The sequence below is a fragment of the Melozone crissalis genome, unplaced genomic scaffold (genome assembly GCF_028551555.1).
Source record: "Melozone crissalis strain CALT ecotype California unplaced genomic scaffold, PUWL_Pcris_2 ptg000244c_1, whole genome shotgun sequence".
Taxonomy (NCBI): domain Eukaryota; kingdom Metazoa; phylum Chordata; class Aves; order Passeriformes; family Passerellidae; genus Melozone; species Melozone crissalis.
In genome coordinates this window covers 716,758-740,945 of record NW_026536003.1, presented here as the reverse complement: position 1 = coordinate 740,945, position 24,188 = coordinate 716,758, and the positions used below count along the sequence as shown (strand labels likewise).

At 51.0% G+C, this 24,188-nt stretch overlaps 1 protein-coding gene across 1 annotated transcript in view; it reads left to right on the top strand.

Annotated features, from left to right (window-relative positions):
• LOC128949493 (class II histocompatibility antigen, B-L beta chain-like) overlaps positions 1-23,938 on the top strand; it is a gene marked incomplete at its 3' end in the record, with an annotated part of 61,283 nt that extends 37,345 nt beyond the window's left edge. Inside the window, exons 3-4 of the mRNA XM_054294348.1 lie at positions 22,979-23,263; positions 23,838-23,938. Of these exons, the coding sequence (XP_054150323.1) occupies positions 22,979-23,263; positions 23,838-23,938 (386 nt within the window). The remainder of the gene's footprint in view (positions 1-22,978; positions 23,264-23,837) is intronic.
• Positions 23,939-24,188: the final 250 nt, after the last annotated feature.

The following is a 24,188-nucleotide window of genomic DNA, read 5'->3' as shown; positions in this document are numbered from 1 at the left end:
GGGAGAATTGGGGTCGTGAGGGGATTTGGGGAGGAGTTTGAGGGGGTCCTGGGGGAATTTGAGGGTCCTGAGGGAATATGGACGGATTTTAGGGTGTCCTTGGCTGGATTTGGGGCTTGTTACTGAATTTTGGGGGATCTGGACTGATTTTGAGGTGACTTTGGGGGTCCCTGACCAGATTTAGGGCAATTTTGGGGGGATTTGGGGTCATTTTGGAGTCCCTGGCTAAACTTTGGGGAAATCTCATGTGATTTCTGGGTCCCTGACTGGATTTTGGGGGTGTTTGCAGTAATTTCGGGGTGTTTTGGAGTAATTTTGGGGTCCCTACCTTGATTTTGAGCATTCCTGCTGGGATTTTGGTGTCTTTTTGGATAATTTCAGGGTCCCTGACTTGATTTTGGGGCTCCCTGACTGGATTTTGGGGTATTTCGGGTAATGTTGGGATCCCTGATGGAATTTTGGGGTTCCCTGATGGGATTTGGGGGTGATTTGCTGCAATTTCAGGGTGCCTGATAGGATTTCAGGGGTTCTTGATCATATTTTGGGGGGGTTTGGGGGTAATTTGAGGGGATTTTGGTGCAATTTCAGGGTCTCTGATAGGATTTCAGGGAGTCTGTGACTGGATTTTGGGGTAATTTCTGGGTCCCTGATGGGATTTCAGGGTATTTTGGTGCATTTTTTCAGGTGATTTGGGGTAATTTCAGGATCTGTTATGGTATTTGGATGTAATTTTGGGGTGTTTTGGTGTATCTTGGTTTGAACAGACAGGTGTGTGCTGAGGAAGGCAGGAGACCCCCGAAATGGAAAATGTGAACCACCTCCCTCTGAATTGTTATAAATTTGAAATTAAAAGGCTCTCAGGCAAAGATATGGGAGCAGGAATAACTGTTCTTAATTTGGGAAGGGAAATAAATGCAATGAAATAAAATATTAAAATTAAAACGAGTATAGAAATAAAAATAAGAATTAAGATATCAATAAGAATAAAAATAAAGTCAGAAATAAAAATAAGGTAAAAATAAAATAATCAATAAAAATAAAGTAATACTAGAGAATAGAAATAAAAATAAGAATTAGATAAAAATAAAAAAATTTAAATTAAAATAATCTAATGATATAAATAAAATGAAGAATAACAAAATAAAGTTAAAAAAAAAGTAATAAAAATTAAAAATAATTAAAAACTCTATCAAACCAAAATAAAAATAAGATAAAAATAAGAACAAAAATAATAAAAATTAAGTCAAAAATAAAAATAGCAATAATAAAAAAGGGACAAAAATAAAATAAAATAAAGTTAAAAGTAAAAGTAAGAAGAAAGCTGCTTCTCTGGGAATGCAGTGGGCAAAGGCTGCTGCAGTGTTCCAACCTCAGATTCCATCCAGGTAGGAATGCTTGGCTCCTCCCCTTGGGAGGAGCATCTCCCAACGGGGTGATGTCATCCCATCAGCCATGCAGTGATGCTCAATGGCCCATTAACAGCAGATAATTAAGAATAATGGCTCATGAACAGCAGGTAATCAATAACTTATTACTCATTAGCAGCAGAGAATTATTAATTAATGGCCCTGTCCTAGGTTCCAATATCAAATGTATTCTATCCCCATCCCCAAGAGCTTGCTGGCACTGGGAGGGGGATTGGTTTATGGTTTTTCCGTATCTCCTGTAATGAACCTGTTGTCATTATAGTGCAAGAGTTCTATTGTCATTACATTGCAAAGGTTCCATATCGCTAGAGTTTCGTGCCTCCTTGATGTCTCTTGTAGGCAGCTCCTCCAGGCACTGACTCTTCCTTGTCCTCGCAGCAGCCAACTGACTCCAGTTCCCTCAGCCAATCAATACACTCTTTTATAACACTCTTCTTATGGGCTACAGCTGTGGCCTGTTAAAATCAGGCCTGCTCCTAATCTCTAATAATTGGCTCAGCTGCAACTCTTCAGGGGGTAAGATTACTTTCTCTATTACCTTTATTTACTGATATTCTATCCCTGCATGAACCCATCAATTCAATGCACTGAACAGCAGCTCGCGTTTAAAATCTCTCTGATTGCTCCCAGCTTCCCCAACCTTCCAATCTGACACAGAAAAAGGCGTTACAGTGAAATCTTTCCAGGTCACACACAAATTAGTTTCCTGTTTGACAGCTGAGAACAACTTATCTGCCATTGTTACTAGGTAAACACAATATTGCTTTTCAGAGAAAATCAGAGCAGGGAGCAAGTGAAGCAGGCAGGAAAGGAAAAAAATAATTGTCAAAACAGTGCCAATATTTTCCAAAATAAAGCTAAAATTATTAAGCTTTTCTACTCACTAATTTTTCAGAGACAGTTGCAAAGGAAGCTCACTATCTTAGTGAGGCTTAATTATTTGAAATCATGACTCAGAGAAAACTGCCTCCAGGAGCCATTTCTGTTTGATGGGCAATCAAGGACCAATCATGACTCAGACCGCTATCAGCCCATTGGGAGATGCTCCACCCAGGGGGGAGGAGCTCAGCATCCCCACCTGGATATAATCTGGGCTTTGGGACAGAACAGGCAGCCCTTACCCACTGGTTCCCAAAGGACAAGCGCTACCAAATCGTTTCTACAGGATCACCACTTCAACGAGACCATTTCATCTGAACTGTTACCACTGCCCTAACCAGCAGGGTGTCAGGATATATTCTGACTCTGTCAGTGGTTTTATTTTGTACTATTGCATGTCTTTTGGGGGTTTTTTCCCTTTTTCTAATAAATGGTATTTCTGACTTGGAGTCTCTCACTGGTTTTACTTTCAAACCAGAACAACTGGCCACTGGCGATGGTTGTTTGGCTTGTTTGACCAATTGGATCCGCGTGTGTGTTGTGACTATCAGGCAAGGGCCATGGGTTTTTCTTAGTAGTAAAGGATGGTATAACAAAGGGATTGATCAGCCTGCTGCAATCATGGAGTCAATGCTCATTATTCCCTGCTGGTGACCGCTGCTATGAGGGACTGATGATTTTTCTTTCAGCACTGGACAGTCCTTTTTCCAATGCCCCCATTTCTTACAGGATGCACTCTGAGCCTTCTCCACAGGGGAAGCTTTCTTGGGTGACTTTTCCCAAGTTGCCTTCTTGCTAGGCTGGGATTAACTCTTTCAGTTGGGCCCCTGTCTCAAAACACCTTCCAGGCAACCTCCAGCAGTTAATCTATGACTTGAACTCCCTTTATCTTTTCTTATGTCATTTGAAGCCTGACCCACACAAAGCAAAACCAGGTGTGCTTTACCATCAACTGATTCAGGATCTAGATCAGTATATTTGATGGCAGATCTCTTCACCTGTTCAAAAATCAGTGGGTGATTCATCATAATTTTGCCTCACTTGGTGAAGCTTTGACCAATTTACATCTTTAGAGACCCCATGTTTTAACCCGCATTCCATGAGGCTTTGATATCATTTTAATTTTGCCATCTGCTTGGGTGTATTTGCATCCCATCCAGGGTTTCCAAGGGGAAATATCTCAGTGACAGTGCCTTGAAGCAGCTCCCTGGCTGTGCTCCCCTCAAGGAACATTGGGATGGCTTTATTGACCACTCACCTCTCAATGGGGTCAATAATGTGTCTGATACAGAGTTCAGATCAGCCCAGGCTGATTTATATAAAGGATATGATGAAATTAAATAATTAATTTATTAATAGGCTGCATGGTGCAGACCTGAACTGACAGATTGCATTGCACCAACCAGCAGCTACAAGGAATCATTGATAATCAACATCAGTATCAAATACCGTATCAAATTACTGGTGATTAATAACAATGTGCAAAAGGCAATACCAAAGTGCAAAAGGCAATACAAAAGTGCAGAAGCCAATAAAGAACTGCAGAAGCCAATTATTAAATTGTCATTTATATCCCAGCTCTGCTGCAGGCACAGTGGAAAGCTGGAAGCTGCTGAGGGGACTTGTTCACCCCTGTCCCTGAGTGTCCCCAGTGTGTCCCTGAGTGTCCCCAGTGTCCCTGAGTGTGCCCAGAGTGTCCCCAGTAAGGGGATCCCAGGAATTCCCATCAGGATTTGGGGCAGTATCAATGAAAATTCCCAGAAAATTCCCCAGATTTATCTCAAATACTGCACAGGGAGGGCACAGGTGACAGCAGCAATGCCCCTGATGATGTCACTGCCATGATGATGTCACAGCAGTGACATCACCATCCCTGCAGCAGCTTCGGGATGTCCTCGATGGCTTTTTGGCACTTCTCAGTCACCACATGGGCACTGGAGCTGTAGGAATCACAACTGAAGATGTTGTTGATGTCATCATGTGTCCCCAGCAGGTGATCCTTTGCCGGGCGGGTGGTGGACTCCCACAGCCGCTCGGCCATGGACACCTTGGCTGGCAAGGCTTTGGGGACATCAGGGGACTCCTCCTTTGTCACCTCTGTGGTGTCTACGATGTCCTTGAGCAGGTGCTGCACCTCCCAGGGGAACGTGGTGGCTTCGTCACACGCGGCCACCAAGCGCTCCAGCAGCCCCAGGGCCTCCTCCACCTCCTGTCCCTTCCTGGTGGCCATCAATGCCTGGCTCTTGGCCACCACAGTCTCTCCCATGGCCACAGTGGCCACCAGCACCTCGTTGGAGGCTGCCACCATCTGGGCCTTGAGTGCAGCCATTGCCGAGGCCCCTCCTCCCTCTCAAGGGCCTGTGGCAGCTCCACCATCTTTTCCTGAGCCATCCCCAAGGAGGCGGCCGTGTCCTGCCAGTTCCTGGCCTTGAGGGTGGTGGTGGCTACAACAGCGGCCTCAGCTGTGGCCACCTCCCTTCAGGTGGCATGGAGCTCGGTGGCCTCTCTGGCCAGCCAGTCTCAGCTGTCCACAACTCCTGCCAGGCGCTGGTCACAGCTCTTAGAGCAGCACAGATGGTCTCAGGGGAGGCCCTGAGGGTGGCCAGGGCCTGGCCCAGGGAGGGGCCACTGCTGTGGTTCAGGGTCCTACAGAGGCTCCAGGTGAAGTTCTCCAGGTCCTCATGCAGGGAGTCAGGGGACTCGCGCAGGCACTTGGCCATGTATGGCCTGGTCACGCTGGCCACCACCTTGCCCAGGGTGGCCAGCACATCCACCAGTGCCTGCAGCTGTGGAGGGGACACGTGGGGAGGGGACAGGGGAGGTGTCAGGGATCTGGTGGCACTTTCCCTGGAGGGCTCTGCTGTCCCCTCTGTTGCTTTGCGATCCCCTGTCCCCTCCTCCTACCCCTTGTGTCCCCTCTTAAGGAACACGGGGACACAGCAGAGGAGGCACCAGAGACATGGCACTACCACCAGCCCAGTGGCATCAGTTCTGTCCCAGGCAGGTGGCACTTGAGGGGCTCTTGGTGACATGAGGAGCTGGTGGCACTTGAGGAGCTGTGGCACTTGAGGGCTCTTGGTGACACGATGAACTGGTGGCACTTGAGGAGCTCTTGGTGGCACTCGAGAAGCTGGTGGCACTTAAGTTTCCACAGGTCTCTCCAATGATGTCACTGCCCCATAAACATCACAGTGGTGACATCACTGTCCCCACAGCAGCCTTGGGATGTCCTCGATGGCTTTTTGGCACTGTTCAGCCACTGCACAGCTGCCGGGGCCACCGGGGCCACCATGGTCACCACAGGGACTCAAGAGGATGTTGTCAATGACCCCAAGTGCCTCCAGCAGGTGATCCTTGGCAAGGTGGGTGCTGGCCCCCCACAGCAAATCAAACTTGACCACTTTGTCCATCAAGGCCTGGAGGACATCAGGGGACGCCTCATTTGTCCCCTTCAGGATGGCCTCGATGTCCCTGAGCTGCCACTCGATGTTCCAGTAGAACAAGGTGGCTCTGTCACATGTGGCCACCAAGCGCTGCAGCAGCCCCGGGGCAACCTGTGCCCAATGTCCCCTCCTGGTGTCTGGCACAGCCTCTCCCATGGCCTCATTGGTGGCTGCCACCACCTGGGCACCGTGCGTGGCCATTTCCAAGGTCACTTCCTCCTTATCCAGGGCCACCATCAGCTGCTGGTTCATGACCACCTTCTCACGGAGCTTGGTGGCCTCCCTGGCCAGCCAGTCCCAGCTGTCCACGACCCTGGCCACCAACTCCCGCCAGGCGCTGGCCGCGGTCCTCACATTGGCCCAGGTGGTCCCGGTGGTGGCACAGAATGCAACCAGGGCCCGGCCCAGGGAGGGGACACCACAGTGGCCCAGGGAGGTGACACAGCTCTGGTTCAGGATTGCATGGAGGCTCTGGGTGAATCTCCTCAGGTCCTCGTGCAGGGAGTTTGGGGACTTTTGTAGGAACTTGCCCCTGTGTGGCCCAGTCAGGGTGGCCACCACCTCACCCAGGGTGGCCACCATGGCCACCAGCACCTGCAGCTGTGGAGGGGACATGACAGGTGATAGGGACCTGGTGGCACTTGCGGCCTCCTGCAGTGGCCCCTGTGCCCCCGAGGGGTCCCCTTTGCCCCTCCATCCCCTTGTCAGCGTCTTGTCCCTACTGCCACCCTCCACCAGCCCCCCTGTCCCCCCAGTGTAGTCTCTGTCCCCCACCGCTCCCCCATGTTGCACCTCTTGTGGTACCATGCTCACTGCTGACACCTTGGGGACACCTTGGGGAGGCTCCGGGGGTCGAAGGAGCCTTGGGATGTCCTCGAGGGCTCTTTGGCACCGCTCAGCCACTTCACAGGCACTGAGGCTGACAGGACCATCAGTAAAACAGAAGTCGATGATGTCCTGAAGTGTCCCCTGCAGGTGATCCTTGACCAGGCGGTGGTTGGCCTCCCACAGCCGCTCAGCCACGGCCACCTTGGCCACCAAGTCCTTGGGGACATCGGGGGATGCCTCATTTGTCCCTTCCAGGGCAGCCTTAGTATCCCAGAGCAGGGGCTGCAGCTCCCGGGGGGAACGCGGTGGCTTCGTCACACGCGGCCACCAAGCGCTCCAGCAGCCCCAGGGCCGCCTCCACCTGCTGTCTCACCATGGTGGCCCTTGTTGCCTCGCTGGCAGCAACCCTGGCCTCCCTCCTCACCTCGGCCTCCTCCTCCCCACCCAGTGCCTGACCCACCTCCACCATGTTTTCTTGAGCTGTCCCATAACGGGCAACCTCGTCCTGCAGCTCCCTGGCCCAGGTGGTGGCAGACGCTGCCCTGTCGGCTGCCACAGTGACCACCTCCCTGCAGGTGTTGTGGAGCTTGATGGCTGCCCTGGCTAGCTGGGCCCACCTGTCCACAAGCACAGACACCGACCGGTAGGACTCAATGGCTGCCATTGTCACACAGTCCCAGGCGGTCCCTGGGGTGCTCTTGTAGGTGGCCAGGGCTCGGCTCAGGGCGGTGACAGGGTCACCATCATCGGAGATGACATTGCAGTGCCACCAGGTGCCCTCAATGCAGTACAGGGTGGTCCAGAGATCCCTGGTGAAATCCTCCAGGTCCCAGTACAGGCTCGCTGCAGACCCGAGCAGCAGCATCTCATCCAGCGAGGGCATGTTGGCCAGCAGCTCACCCAGGATGGCTACCACGGTGACCTGTGGCTGCAGCAGGGCCGGGGACAGCTGGAGAGGGGACAGGGGAGGTGTCAGAGACCTGGTGGCACTTACGGCTCCTGGGGTGGCCCCCTGCCCCTGATGTTGGAAAAGAGATGAAATTTAGCAAAATGTGTAATTATAGTTTAGTTATGAGTTGTGTGTGAATTGGTTTGTTAAAAGCAGTTTTGTAGCCGTTGATAGTGTGTGTGTTGGGTTTCTGTGTAACCTAGCAGGTAGTCTTAGGAATTTAATAAATAATTAAACTAGTGCAAGAAAGTAAGAATGCTAACCTGTCTAGAGGCAGCATACAATGCTCTTAGAATAAGATAAGCAGAAGATTTATGATCTTGCTTGTGAACTAAGGAATGTATCACAAGAGGTCTGTGACTAGGCAAGGGGAACGGAGAACTGTTTCTTGGAGACTTTGTTGTGAATCGCATGTATAAGAAGGAAGCACCCATATGTGAAATCGGGGGCTCGGGTTTTTGAGATGTGAGTCCCCCAGCTCCCCGGGCCCTTAATAAAGCACCCACAAAACTTATCCGAGTTTTGTGTCATTTATCAGTCGGGCAACAGTTTTTCTGGCGACCGCGGCAGGACTCCGAGGGCAGCCGGGGCGGTTCCGCGTCTCGATCCACTCCAAGCCGGCACCGAGCACTTCTCGGGGAGTCATCGGGTTCGTGCCCACCCCCGCGCCTGTCGGACAAACTGCATCAAGGTAAGCCCGAAGGTGCTTTATATTGGAAAAAGGTGATAATTGGATTTGGATTTGGTGGTTGTAAAAAAAGCCTAGGCTCCGGCCATAAGACGTCTAAGGATGCAGGACCGGAACTCGCCTCCTGTTTTTGTTTGGGAAGGACGGTGAGAAGGTATATTGGTTTAAGGTGTATTGGTTTACTGGGACTAAAGGTGGAATTAAAGGCTGTAATATGATGTCTTTTAAAACTTTTAAAACCTTAGTGCAAGCCAATGGTAAAATACCTGGAAATATGCCATTAGGTTGTATATTGAAACGGTGGAAAAGTGAGGGGTATTATCAAGAATTGGATAAAAGTAAAATGATAGATTATTGTAATCATTGGTGACCTGAATATGAGATTGGGGAAGCGGGATGGCCGGTGAATGGTACACTGGAATTGAGGATAATGGAATCTCTGACGCAATTTTTAAAGAAAAATGAGAAATGGGATGAAATACCATATTTAGATTTGTTCTTTGTTTTACACCAGAAAGATGAATGGCAAAAGGAGTGTGGTATTTTAGTTTTAGAAGTGAATGATGAGAGGGAGTGTGTGAGATGTAAAGAAAGAAAGGAGCGTAATTTGTATCCTTCAGTCGAGGAAGATTTGTCTTATTGTATAGCACCCCTGAGGGCTCCGGTTGCTCCTAATGTGCCCCCTGCTCCCCCTGCGGATATAGCTATAAAAACGGGATCTAGTGAGAGTGATAGTGATGGTGGTGATGGTGAAAAGAATGAGAGTGTTAAAAGAACTCCGTTAGCAGGGCGGACTCGCAAGGGAAGGAAGGGGCAGAAGGGGCCACAGTTAATTGCACCGTTAAGGGAAGCTGTGGGACCACAGGGAGAAAGGATACTTATAAAGGTGCCTTTCTCCCCCGGGGATTTGGTAATATGGAAGCAATCAGTGGGGAGTTATCGGGAGGATCCTGAAAGGGTGGCAAGGGTGGTTAAAATGGTAATAAAGACTCAGAATCCGGACTGGAATGATTTACAGGTATTATTAGATGCTATAATGGATTCCACGGAAAAGGAAATGGTTATTAGAGCCACTAGAGAAAAGGCTCGTGAGGAAATTCGGTTGAGACAACTAAATGAAACAGTTGATGAATTGGTACCTAGTGAGGAACCAAGGTGGGACCCAAACTCTACGGGAGGAATAAGGGCTGTAGAACGATATCAAGAATTGTTGGTGGAAGGAATTAGGACAGGAATACCTAAGACTATGAACTGGTCTAAGTTGTATTCAGTCAAGCAGGACAAGAATGAGTCTCCATCTGCCTTTTTAGAACGATTAAAAGACATGGCTCGGAAGTTTACTAATTTAGATGTAGAGGATCAATCAGGAAAACTTCAATTGGCATTGTTGTTTATGGGGCAATCACAAGAAGATATTAAGAAAAAGTTACAAAAGCTAGAAAGAGAGGATACTCGGAGTTTGGATAAAATGTTAGAGGTAGCGTGGAAGGTATACAACAACAGAGAAAAAGAAACCGCAAAAAGACAACAAGCTAGTATTCTGGCTGTAATGCAACAGACAGGGGCAGGAGGAAAACCCATTAGGGGTCGAGGTCGGGGAGGAGCTAATCGCGGACAGAGGGGGCTGGCAAGAGGTCGGGGAGGATTTGGGTTTGCACCTAACATGGAGAGGTTGGATCCAAACCAGTGTGCGTTTTGCCGACAATTGGGACACTGGAAAAATGAATGCCCGGTTAGAGCAGGTATGGGCATGGGAAACATAGGATTAAGGACAGGTCCAATGGGGAATGCTCCTGTGGGAGGATTCAGGGGAGGACCAGCAGAAGTCGCTCAAGCACTAGTTTTAGGAAACTATCAGAATCAAAGCTGACTAGACCAGGATTTAAGAGTAGTTTTGGAAATAGATGGAAAGGATCAAGAATTTATGGTACACACTGGAGCAACATATTCTGTACTCAATAGACGATTGGGACCTTTGAGTGACACAACAGTACAGGTGGTGGGGGCAACAGGGAAGCTAGAGGAACAACCATTTTTACAACCTTTAAATCTTAGGTTTGGGGGGAAGGAATTAGATCACCAATTTTTGTATATGCCAAACTGCCCCACACCCCTTCTTAGTAAAGACCTGTTGTCACAACTTAATGTGAAAATAATATTTGAAAGGGGAAGAGTGAAATTGGAAATACCTGAAAAACAAATAGCAGGCATTTTTGTGATCAAGGAAGTGGATGCCTCTCCTATTCCAGAAGAAATTGAGCAGGCTGTAGTACCCTGGGTATGGGAGTCAGGAGTCCCTGGAAAATCTAAAGCTGCACAGCCAGTAAAGGTAGAACTAAAGGAAGGGGCCCGACCAGTGAGGGTAAAGCAATACCCCTTGAAGCTTGAAGCAAAGAGGGGAGTAGCCCCGTTAATTAAACAATTTTTAGTTCAAGGAATATTACAGGAATGTAAATCAGAGTATAATACTCCAATTTTTCCAGTGAAGAAGCCTAATGGTAAGTACTGTTTGGTACAGGACTTGACAGCTATTAATGAAATAGTGAAAGACATACATCCAGTTGTTGCTAATCCTTACACCTTGTTAACATCTGTATCGGAGGAGTTTAAATGGTTCTCAGTGATTGACCTTAAAGATGCCTTCTTCTGCATCCCACTGGCAGTAGAGAGTAGGAAATATTTTGCCTTCGAGTGAGAGAGTCCTGATTCTGGGATAAAGAAGCAGCTTAGGTAGACGAGAATTCCACAGGGATTTAAAAACTCCCCTACTATTTTTGGAAACCAACTGGCCAAGGAGTTAGAGGAATGGAAGATAACCCAGGTAACAATATCCCCATCCTTGTATGTAGTCCTGCAGTACGTAGATGACATTTTTCTGGCTGCCAAAGAAAGGGAAATGTGTGTAGAATTAACAATTAAATTACTCAACATGCTGAGCCCAAGCAGAGTATCGGGTTTCTAAGGAAAAAGCTCAATTGGTCAAAAATAGCGTTATTTATCTCAGTTGTGAGATCACACAAGGGCAGAGACATTTGAGAGTAAACCGAATAGAGGCAATATGTGCTATTCCTTTGCCTCGTAACCATCAGGAATTGAGATCTTTTCTAGGAATGGTGGGATGGTGTCGACTGTGGATTATGAATTTCGGTCTCCTAGCCAAGCCACTGTATGAGGCCTTGAAGCAGCATTGGCTGGAGTGGACAACACAGCAAAAGAAGGCCTTCCAGGAATTGAAGCAGGCACTAAAGGAGGCCCCAGCCCTAGGACTCCCTGACCTGACCAAGGAATTCCAGTTGTATGTGAATGAGAGGCAAAAACTGGCATTGGGGGTCCTCACCCAGAAGGTGGGATCCTGGAAGAGGCCAGTGGGATACTTCTCTAAACAACTGGATTCGGTAAGTTCCGGGTGGCCCTCGTGTTTACGAGCCGTGGCAGCAACAATAATTCTTATTCAAGAGGCCCAGAAATTGACTTTGGGGGCAAAAATGAAAGTCTTTGTTCCCCATATGGTCATGGCCGTTTTAGAGCAAAAGGGAGGTCACTGGCTATCATCCAGTCGAATGTTGCAATACCAGGCTATCCTGAGAGAACAGGATGATATTGAAATAAGGACTGCTAATCATGTTAATCCAGCAGAGTTTTTACGCAGTGACCAGGAGGCTGGGGGACTGGTGCACGATTGCGTAGAGGTAATTGAACAAGTATATGCCAGCAGACCCGACCTAAAGGATGAACCATTGGAAGACCCTGAATGGGAACTATACACTGATGGATCCAGTTTTGTCGAGAATGGGACTCGCTATGCCGGGTATGCAGTAGTAACATTAGATCAAGTAATAGAGGCAAAGGCTTTGTTACCTGGAACTTTGGCCCAGAAGGCAGAGGTGATTGGACTCACCAGAGCCCTGTATTTGAGCAAGGACAAAAGGGTTAATATCTGGACGGATTCTAAATATGCCTTTGGTGTGGTTCATGTACATAGGGCGTTATAGAAAGAAAAGGAGCTTTTGAATTCACAGAGAACCAACATCAAGCACCGGGAAGAAGTGCTACAGCTACTAGATGTGGTACATAGTCCCAAAGCAGTTGCAGTTATGCATGTTAGAAGACATCAGACTGCGGAAGGAGACGTTTACAGAAGAAACCGATTTGCTGATGTTACAGCACGGCAAGTGGCACGAGAAATATAGACTCAAATGGCATTAGTACCGGTAAGAACGAATCCGGCTACCCCATACCTGAATCAGGAGCCCAAATATTCAATAGAAGATGGAAAACTAATAAACTTGCTAGGGGCACAGAAGAATCAACTTAGGTAGTATGTTACACCAATGAGACAAATAGTAGTACCTACTCGCATAATGAAATTTATTTTAGAATCAGAACATAACAAATGTCATTGGGGGGCAGAAGTATTGGTAAAATTTTTGAAGAATGAGATAATCTCTAATCAGACGTTAACAATAGCAAAAAGAGTTAATGCAATGTGCCCGGTATGTTTGAAAAATAATCCAGTAGTTAGGAGACAAATACAAATGGGAAAGCTGCAAGTCGGGCCACAACCGGGAGATTACTGGCAGGTTGATTTTTCCGAATTGCCTAGGGCACAGGGATACAGATACTTGTTAGTGTATGTATGTACGTTTTCAGAGTGGCCGGAAGCTTTTCCATGTAGAACTAATCAAGCTAAAAAGGTAGTAAAAACCTTGTTAAAAGAAATAATACCAAGATTTGGAGTACCTTTAGGATTGTCATCAGATAGGAGTACACATTTTATAGCCAGGGTAGTACAAGAATTAGCACGACTGTTAGATATAACCTGGAATTTGCATACCCCCTGGAGACCTCAGTCTAGTGGGCAAGTAGAAAAGATGAATCAAACCCTGAAAAGACAAATCAAAAAGATTTGCCAGGAAGCTAAACTGCACTGGCCTCAAGCTTTGCCTTTGGCCCTACTCAGGATTCGAATTAAGCCAAGGGAAAAGGTAGGCGTAAGTCCATATGAGATACTATATGGCAAACCATATCATGCAACTGTATTAAAAGGGGAGGTACATGTGAGTGGGGACCAGGCGATTGCAGAGTATGTTATGTCACTTAATAAGATCTTGAATTCTTTAAGAAATACATTACAGTGGAATAGACCGCTCACGCTGGAGAATTCTGTCCACGACATTCAGCCTGGGGACCAGGTGTACGTCAAGAAGTGGATCACGGATCCGCTACGGGAATCATGGAGCGGACCCCACCAGGTGATGATGACGACCTACACGGCGGTGAAGGTCCAGGGGATGGATGCTTGGATCCATTACACCAGGGTAAAGAAGGCACCGGTCCAATGGGAAACCCAGATGGTGTCTCCAACCCGGATGATCTTCCGCACAAAGCCGCCTTCTTAATTGTGTTACTGTTAGTGATCATGAGACTATTACCCGTTCAAGGGTCTACTCTAGTACAAGTTGAAGAAACAAAGGTTACAGTCATGGAAGGGATGGATGTTCAATTAACTTGTGTTATATTTGACAGCCAGAAAGTCGAGGCCGGTGAAGTTATTGCAATATGGCAACAGGGAGCTGAAAGAAGCCGAGGCAAGATCGGAGTCAGTTGAGATCAAGATAAACAACAAAGAAGCAAAGTACTGAAACTTACTAAGGTAAACACAAACGATACGGAAGAATATACATGTTTGGTCAAGATATGAGATAATTTTGATTACAAAAGAGTGAGTATGAGGGTTTTGCCAGAGACAGGAGATCGTGATGAAAACATAAAGGTTGATCCAGTATCAATGGCAGCGGACATGTGGGATGGGCCACCCCTCAGAATAAATTGTTCCTTCCTAGTAAGATCAAGATATCAAAGGAACCTACGGGTCAAACGGTAGAAGCAAAATAGGGAACTGACCTGGGACAGAATAGAAGACGAGACCAGTTGGTGGGAGAAGGAAGGCAAAAGTTATGAGTGGTTGAATGTCACTAATCCTAGAATAGGAAATGCATGGTGGAGGCATGATAGAATGATGTTATCCTTACAGAGACACGGTAGAAGGAGTAGACGGGAGCCTAATGATACAATAGAACGGAATACTGAGCAAGAAAACTTAGTAGTAGGATTAATTAGAGATTTTGAGATCATGCAGAACGTGACTAAAATAACAGCTTGCCTGCCATTACCACAGGCTGCAGGTGAACCAATTCCCTAAGGAATAATACCAGTAACCAAAATGCCTGAAACATTCAAGAATGTTTCATGGTCCTGCCAGTCAGTTCCCAAACCAGTAGATGTATAGAGAGATTTGTGTATGACCATTCGAGTTATGACTAGAGAAGAATGTGAAAAGAAATCCCATCACTATGGTTGGATTCAAAATACCAAGAAGTGTTTAATTGCAACCCCAATAGATGAGCCATGCAATACAATACGAATAAGAACGAAATCCCACCGAAATGAGATGAGTTGTCAGAATGTCACACAGAATTTTGACACCTGGAATAGTTAGAAGACATTATGGAGACCTAGTGTTTTGGAACACTATAATTACCTTGAAGAAGTACAATGGTGCATCCAATAGTCAAGAGTAAAGAACCAGTCACAGTATAAGGCCCTCATCATGTCTACATCTTCCCGAGAGTTCAGACCGCAGAAAGAGGATTGGAATTGTACTGAGGTTTTTACATGTGATACACCGGAAGACTGAATTGGATTGGTACCGGTGAAAATGGCATTAAAGTGGGGATGCGAGTGTAGGGGATATGATCACACGGTTAGCAGAGAGTCCATGGATGGACCTATAGATTGCAGATATACTACTGTGCACAGTCCTGGAAATCTAGTCTGGGTGTTGGGACACGGACAGTGGACCACACATTTACCTCTAGATGGATCAGTAACACAAATCACCCTAAGGGTTCCCACATTGTGTCCATACTGGAAACAGAATAGATTGATCCAAAAGAAAAGACTCAGAAAGAAGAAAGAATCCCTAGAGGAGCAGTGGCATGAACCTGGCTCAGGAGTACATTTTGGATGGATATTAGAGTCATTATTCCCTCCGGTAGCGACATATTGAAATAAAGAAATGCTCAACAACTTGTTAGGACAGACAGAAAAGTTGGCAGCAGCTACTAAGCAGAGATTTAAAGATCTAAATTTGCAATTGCAAGCTACATCAAGAATGACCCTACAAAACAGAATGGCATTAGATTTGCTATTGTTAAAAGAACATAGAGTTTGTAGTTACCTGAGTAGGAGAATAGATCATTGCTGTGTACACATTCCAAATGTTACACTTGAAGTTAAGAAAGATATTTCTCAACTGGCAGAAGTAAAAACAAAAACCAAAGAAATTGAAAAGGAAGCACAGCATAACTAGATAAGAGCAGTATTTGATTCTTTGGGGCTTCACCCATCTGGCTGGATTACATCTGCTATACAGTATGCACTAATGTTTTTAGTATTTTTAGTGACTATATGGATTGTATATAGATGCCTCTTGGGTGTGATCGAAAAGGAAAAGAAGCGATCTCTCCGATTGCTGAAGGAGATTACCCACGGGCGGCAGAATGAAGAACACTCCCCACCTCGTTATGAAGATGTTACTGTCAATGCTGTTGATTGAGCATCCTTGCAGCAGGACTGAAGGATGCTCAAAAGGAGAGAAATGTTGGAAAAGAGATGAAATTTAGCAAAATGTGTAATTATAGTTTAGTTATGAGTTGTGTGTGAATTGGTTTGTTAAAAGCAGTTTTGTAGCCGTTGATAGTGTGTGTGTTGGGTTTCTGTGTAACCTAGCAGGTAGTCTTAGGAATTTAATAAATAATTAAACTAGTGCAAGAAAGTAAGAATGCTAACCTGTCTAGAGGCAGCATACAATGCTCTTAGAATAAGATAAGCAGAAGATTTATGATCTTGCTTGTGAACTAAGGAATGTATCACAAGAGGTCTGTGACTAGGCAAGGGGAACGGAGAACTGTTTTTTAGAGACTTTGTTGTGAATCGCATGTATAAGAAAGAAGCACCCATATGTGAAATCGGGGGCTCGGGTTTTTGAGATGTGAGTCCCCCAGCTCCCCGGGCCCTTAATAAAGCACCCACAAAACTTATCCGAGTTTTGTGTCATTTATCAATCAGACAACACCGAGGGGTCCTTTTTGCCCCTCCCTGGAGGGCTCTGCTGCCCGTCTGTCCCTCCATTGTTCCCGCTGCCACCTCTGCCACTTCCCTGGTAGCCTCTGCCACCCTCCTGCCCCCACTGCTGTCCCCTCTGCCACCCTCTCGCCAGCCCCCGTATCCTCTCCCCTCCCTCACTGCCCCCTTTTACCACCCCACGTTTCCCCTCCTCTCCCCCTCCCGTCGCACCTCTTGGGGCTCCATGCTCACTGCAGACACCTTGGGGACACCTTGGGGACACCTTCAGGGCGCTCCGGTGGCGAAGGAGCCCCGGAACCTGCTCCGGTCCCGCCCAGAACAGGCCCCGGGGTCGGCGCCGGGAAAAGGCGGAGCCCCCTCAGGAGGGGCCGGAAAAAGAGGGGGGGGGCGATGTGACGTCACCGGCCCTCGCGCCGCCGCAGTACCGCCCGTATCCATGGAAAGCTCCAGGACTTGGGCCCTTTGGTTGAATCCCAGGGTATTTAGGCTCCATCCCCAGGGTATTTAGGCTCCATCCCCAGGGGATTTAGGCTCCATCCCGCCATTTCCAGGCGGATTCCGCTGTTCCCGGCTCCATTTATGAAGGAACGCGGTTCGCTCTGAGGAGCCCACAGAGTTGCCCTCAACAAACATTGCCGCGCTGCTTCTCTCGCGAGAGAGACCTCTGGCGAGAAGCGCCAAATGCGGCGCAGACCAATCAGAAGCCGCGCCTTGCAGAAGTATTGGCGGAAGTTCCCCTAGTGGCGGCCGCTTCCGGTAGAAACGCGGTGCATTGTGGGCATTGTGGTCCTGATGGGGCCCGGCGGCGGCGGAGCGGGGCTGAGGCCGCGGGGGGGGGGGAGGGGGCGGGGCGGGAATTTGGGGGCGCCGAGGGAGCCCCGGGACCCCCCCCGGCAGCGCGGGATGGGCGACAGCGACCGCGGTCAGCACCGGGAGCGGGGGGGGGGGGCGGCTGAGGAGGGCTCCGGGGAGGTCCCAGGGGGGTTGGGGTGATCCTGAGGGAGCACTGGGGCCCTGAGGGGGACTGGGTTCCTGAGGGGTTGTGAGGGGATCTGGGGAGGATTTCTGGGAGTCCTGAGGGGGAATGGGGGGAGGGTTGAGAGGGGATGTAGGTGGGTTTGGGGTCCTGAGGGGATTTGGGGGGTTTTGGAGGGTTCTGAGGGGAAATGGGGGTTCTTGAGTGGGTGTGAGGGGTCGTGAGGGGATGTGAGGGATCCTGAGGAGTTTTAGGGGGAACTGGGAGTCCTGAGGGAGATTGTGGGGTCCTGACAGAGAACTGGGGTCATGAGAGGATCTGGGGTGGGGTTTGGGAGGTCCTTGACTGCATTTGTGAGTTCATTACTGAATTTGGGGGGAGGTCTGGGCTGATTTTGGGGGAGTTTGGGGTGTCCTGAATGGATTTGAGGCAATTTGCGGGGTATTTGGGGTCATTTTGGGGTCCCTGACTGAATTTGGGGTAATTTGGGGGTTTGGGATCCTTGACTGGATTTTGAGATATTCTCGGGTAATTTTGGGGTCCCTGACTGGATTCAGGGGGGATTTGGGGTAATTTTGGGGTTCCTGTTGGGATTTTAGGGTATTTTCGTGTAATTTTGGGGTAATGTTAGCTCACTGACCAAATTTTAGGGTCATTTTGGGGTCCCTGCCCTGATTTTGGAGGATTTTGGGACTCCTGACTGGATTTTGGGGTATTTTTGTGTCATTTTGGGATCCCTGAGTGGAATTTCAGCTTTTTGAGGTATTTTTGTGATATTTTTGGGGTAATTTCATGGTCCCTGACTGGAGTTTGGGGGATTTGGGGATAATTTTGGGGTCCCTGACTGGAGTTTTCGGGTATTTGGGGTAATTTCACGGTCCCTGACTGGAGTTTGGGGGATTCGGGGTAATTTCACGGTCCCTGACTGGAGTTTGGGGGATTCGGGGTAATTTCACGGTCCCTGACTGGAGTTTGGGGATTTGGGGTGATTTTGGGGTCCCTGCTGTTGCGGGGTGTTTCAGCTGGGCTCATCGTGCCCAGGGAGGGCGCAGCTGCCTGCGCCGGGCAGGGGAACAAACGAGAAGGGTCCTGGTTCCAGAAAGCTCCAGAATCCATTCCTGACCCCCGGGCAGGAGGGGCAGGATGGGGATGAAGGACCAGGCAAAGGCAGGGCAGGGGGTTTTTATAGGGGATCCTGGAGGGAGTTGGGGTTCGGGGTGAGGGAGGAGTTCTCAGCAACACAAGGAGGGTGAGACCAAATTCCTGTTCCTTAGGAACAGGGGCACTCCACAACTCCCCTGTTTTTAAACTGATCAATGCATGGTGAATAACTTAAAATAAGTGGATTCTGGGGAACATGACTTTGTCATGGTTTGATGCTGGCATAATGCCAGTGCCCCCATGAAAACATATTCTCCCCAGTGTCTGCTGTGGGATGGGACCAGAAATGCAGCAAAGAGGCTCCAGCTCTAGAAATGAATAAAAAAAAACTTTATTAACCTACAACTGTATGTAAAAAGGAACACACACAAAACTCAGAATGAAAATCTTCCAAAACATTCCTCCTCCTCCTACCAATTTCCACCACAGCACAATGAGATAAAACATTGGATTCTCAATCCAGTTGCCACCCTTCAGATAATCAACTCTCAGTTCATCAAGGAGAGAGGAGTCCCTCTTGTGCCACAGGCTTCCCCAGGAAACACAGTTGAGACCTCTTGTGTTTCTGTGTCACACATGGCACCGCCCGGAGATCATTTGCCATGGTGACATCTTCCTTCCATGCCCAGTGCTCTCAGCACTGCACATGGACCAGAGCTGCTTCTGGGGCTCCCCTTTTAAGGATGCTTTGCCCAGTTCCAAAAATGAGCAACAGTCTCTCACTTTTGGGACACCTGTCCCCCCCAAATTCCCCCCCTGGGGCCGAGGGGTCTCAAGAACAAAGATCTTCTTCCTCACTGAAGGCAGAGGGCACCACCACCCTCCTCATCCATCTCTGTTCATGCCGCTCCTTCACATCACATCACTGCACTCTCTTGGCTCCAAGCCATTGCCTCCCCCTAAATGCAGTCTCTGTGTCACAGGAAAAATGGTTCTGTCCATGGCTATGCAAGAAAAGTCCAGCCAAAGGTCACTCCATCATCTCCTCCTGCCTAGGATTCTTCTTAACTTCTTCTGACATCTTTCACTTGCATGGACTTTCATCACACTTGCCCATTTTCTCCTATTTCATCCCTTTTTCTCTCCTCATTCAGCTCCAGGAGGATCAGCATTTGTAAGGTTTCCATCATCCAAGAAAAGGGTTAAAATCTCGGGCTCTGCCTGCCCAGAACTCCCACGCTGGCCCTGCCGGGCACCTTCTCTCTGCACCCCTTCTCCTTCTCGGCTGTGCTGCCAGCACAAGGTAGCAAATTTCAAGGTGGCACAGGCACAGACACTGTGGCCGCTGCCCGATGCCTCTCAGTGCTCCTCCACCCTTCCATCCTGCAGGGGCCTTCACCTCCCTTCTCTGTCCAAGGCCCGGCTCCCCTCACCCGGCCGCATGGCTTCCCCTCCCGCACCCAGCCCGCAGCCGGGCAGGGCAGCTCTGAACCTTTCACCCACCGGAACCAAGAGAGCTTCCCCTGGGAGTTCTCTGCTTTTAACCCCCTGTGTGCTCAGTGGTGAATCCATGTCCTCAGGTGCCACACCAGGTGCCAATATTCAAATCTGAGCACAGATTGGTTCGACCACAGCTTCCCAAAAAACGCACTTCCTTTTCAAAGCAGGACAGCGGGACCAAGGGATCCGAACAGAAAATCCTGAACGAGCTCAGTAACCCAAAAATTAGGGTTAAATGTGAAATGAGCGGCTCTGATTGGCTGGTCCAGCACAGCCCGCGCCTCTCCATCCCCGCCTCACCTGCCCAGCGCCCCAAGGTTCCCCCTGCCCAAAAAACCCCCAGCCCGGGGCTGCAGCGTCCCGGAAAGGCCTCAGCCAATGGCAGCGCAGGCAGCAGGCAGAGCAGCCAATGAGAGCTCGGGGCGTTGGATTGCCTCATCGGTTGCCGGGCAGAGCCCGTGGCCGATCGCTGCCCAGAAGCGGCGGCAGCCAATGAGAGCGCGCGGCGCTGCCGAGCCCGCCCTGCTCCGGACTGGCGCTCCCAGCGCAGCGCGGCTGCTTTGGGGCTGCTGCTCCCTGCCCGGCCCCGGCCATGGGGCGAGGGGCGGCAGCTGGGGCCCTGCTGGTGGCACTGGTGGTGCTGGGAGCCCCCCCGGCTGCGGGGGCGGAGCTCTCGGGTGAGGGGGGGGCGGGAGGCGCTGGGACAGTGGGGGAGAAGGGGGAAAAGGGGGTGAAGGGGGGAGCCCGGAATGGAGGGGGAGGAGGAAGGGACCCCCCAAAGGGAGAGCGGGAGGGGCTGAGGGGTGGGGGGAGGAGAGGGAGGGATGGGAGAGGGTGGGGAAGGGGGGAAAGGGGGGAAAGGGGGAGGGGTGACCCCCCCGAGGGGGCTGGAGATTGGGGGATTTGTGGGAAAATGGGGAAATGGGACCCCAAAAGTGATTTGGGAGCGGCCGGAGGTGGGAGGGGAGAGGATGTGGAAGGGGAAATGGGGGAAGGGCGGCAAAGAGGAAGCGGCAGCGCGGGCAGGAGGGTCCCATGGCGGCCGTGGGGCACAGGAGGGGCGGAGCGGGGATCCGGGGTGGGCCCCGGAGCTCTGCGGTTTCTGCTGGGGTGTGCTGGGAGGGCACCCCCCGATCTATGTTCTGCACTCACAGGGGTGTTTCAGGAGCAGATAACATCGGAGTGTCACTTCATTAACGGCACGAAGAAGATGCGGTACGTGGAGAGGTTCCTCTACAACCGGATGCAGTTCGCGATGTTCGACAGCGACGTGGGGCACTACGTAGGGTTCACCCCCTATGGGGAGAAGGTGGCTAAGTCCTGGAACAGCGACTCGGCTAAACTGGAGTACAAAAGGGCTCAGGTGGACAGGTACTGCCGGAAGAAGTACGAGGTGGCCACCCCGTTCCTCCTGGGGCGCCGAGGTGAGCTCGGGGCAGAGCGTGTCCCCTCGGGCCCTGCCCTGCCAATGACCCCGGAACACCACAAAACCTCCCTGGACATCGACCCAGAGCCCTCAGCGCTCCTTGAACACATCTCCGGAACCCCCTGACCCATCATTGACCTTTGTGGCTCGCCCAGTCCATCCCAGTTCCTCCCAGTGCCTCCCCGCGCCTCCAACTCAGCCGAGCGTGGATCTGACGCTTCTCAGCCAATCAAAGCACGAATCTCTGATGACTCATCTGTTGCCAGGCACACCCGCAGCGCCGTGTGCCCCGGGCTGGGCTCGGCCTCCCAGTGCCGCGCACTTCATTCCCAGTTCCTCCCAGTGCCACCACAGTCTTTCAAACTCCCTCCCAGTCCATTCCCAATCCCTCCCAGTACCTACTCAGTCCCTCCCAGTCCTACTGAGGTCATTCCCAGTTCATTCCAAGTTCATTCCCTCAGCACAATCTCCAATTCCAGAGCCCCTCATCTCCTCCCATTTCTCTCAAAACCACCTCAGTTCCTCTCCGTCCATTTCCAGTTACTCCCAGTCCTTCCCAGTTCGGCCCACCCACTCTAACTCAATTCCCAGTCTATTCCCAGTTCACTCCCAGACCTCCATCCTCTCTCCCAGTACTCTCCATCCCCTCCCACCTCTCCCAATGCCATTCAACTCCCTCCCAGTCCATCCCACTCTGTCCCAGTACATTCCCAATCCATCCCAGCCCATCCCCAGTCCCTCCCACCACATTCCCTGGCCATTCCTTGTCACTCCCTGTCCATGCCATCCGCGAGGGCGTACGCAGCCCTAAGTCCGGCTAGCTGGAGGGGTACGGTGGCTGACGCCCCTACGCAGGAGAAGGCCAACCCCCCTTGGCGTCATGGCCTCGGACTGGGTTGGATTGCGGACTTGGATTGGCGCTGGACAAGACGAGAGAGGAGGCAACCACTTGCTGGGGGTAACACGTCGGTTTATTGAAGAATCCAACCGCAGAGGGCAACCAACAGATGGAGGGACCCACAGCAAATGGCAACCAACTGATGGAAAAACCCGCAGCAAATGGCCCCGAACAGGGGGAGCGACAAGGTTTTAAAGGGAAGGGGTGGAGAAGGGCGGGAAGCCCCGCAAACCAATCGGGGAACAGGTAGGGTGGTGCATAACATAACTGACATGAGGAAATAGCAAATAAACCTAAAGCAAAGGAGGGGCCCCGGGACACCAGCCAACCACAACCCCCAGAGAGAAGAAGGTTCTCGAAACCTGGGAGGAGTGGGGGGTGATTGACTGGGCCCAGGGAGGAGGAAAACTTACTTATAAGGCAAGGTAGGGGAGGGGAAGTTACATAACACAAAGGATTGGCAGCTGAGGGGGAAGGGGTAACCATGGTAACTAAACTGTCAGGTCCACAGTGGCGGGAAAACTGTGAGGGGAGGAACCATTTTACAAAGAACAAAGGGGGAACATACATAAAATGAGGGAAAAAACTGGGAAACTTAGAAACACATCACAACAATGCCAGTCTCTCACCAGCCCACCCCAGCCCTTGCTTCTCTCTCCCAGTGCCCCCCAGCTGATCCCAGTGTGTCCCCGCTCTCTCTCTCTCTCTCTCCCAGTGTCCCCCAGCGTGTCCATCTCGCTGGTTCCCCCCTCGAGCTCCCAGCCCGGCCCCGGCCGCCTGCTCTGCTCCGTGATGGATTTCTACCCTGCTGCCATCCAGGTGAGGTGGTTCCAGGGCCAGCAGGAGCTCTCGGAGCACGTGGTGGCCACCGACGTGGTCCCCAACGGGGACTGGACCTACCAGCTGCTGGTGCTGCTGGACCCCCCCTCCTGGCACGGGCTCAGCTACAGCTGCCAGGTGGAGCACGTCAGCCTGGAGCAGCCCCTGAGGCGGCACTGGGGTACGGGGGAGCCCCTGGGGGCGCTGGCAGAGCCACTGGGCTGTGCTGGGAGCCACTGGGAGGGAGATGGAGAGACCCGGGCTGGAAGTGGGAGAGGGGCTGGGGGCTGGGCAAGGGCTGGGAAGGGGTTTGGGGGATGCTGGGGAGGGTGGGATGGGCTTGGGGGGATGCTGGGTGTGACTGGGAGGGAGTTTGGGGGTGCTGGGTGTGACTGGGAGGGATCGCAGTGAGCCCCGAGGGGCTGGAAGGAGATCGGCGATGGCAAAGCGGGGCTCACCATGAGCTCGGTTGTGCGGGGCACAGCCTGGGAGGGCTCTGGCTGAGTCCTGCTGGGGCTGCCAAGGGACTGCGAGAGGCTTTGGGGGTCCTGGGGCGCTGGGGGCAACTGGGAGGGGGCTGTGGGATGCTGAGAGGGACGGGAGGGGCTTTGGTGGCTCCTGGCCAGGCCAAAAAGGGATTGGGGGGAGGTTTCAGTGGTTCCTGGCTGGGCTGGGGGCCACAGGGAGGGCGCTGGGAGGGGCTGAGGGTTGTCCCTGAGAGGTTTTGGGGGTGCTGAGCCCTGCGGACCCCCCAGAGACGCAGCCGGACGCCGCCAGCAGCAAGATGCTGACGGGCATCGGGGGCTTCGTCTTGGGCTTGGTCTTCCTGGCGCTGGGGCTCGGCTTCTCCCTGCGCAAGAAGGTCAGGGCGGGTGCCGGGGTGGCGTCCCCCCCACGTGTGCGCTCCCGCCGGGGCCCCCAGCCCGGTGTCACCCCCTTTTCTGTGCCCACAGAGCTCCAGAGCCGCCGGCGGCCGCAGCCCCTCCCCGTGGGCTCGGGCCCGGCCGGGACCCCCCGCTCCGTCCCCGCTCCGCTGATTCTGGGGGGGGTCCCGTGTCCCCCCCAGCCCCGCTGGCGCTCTGCCCCCGCCCAGTGCCTGCTCCCAA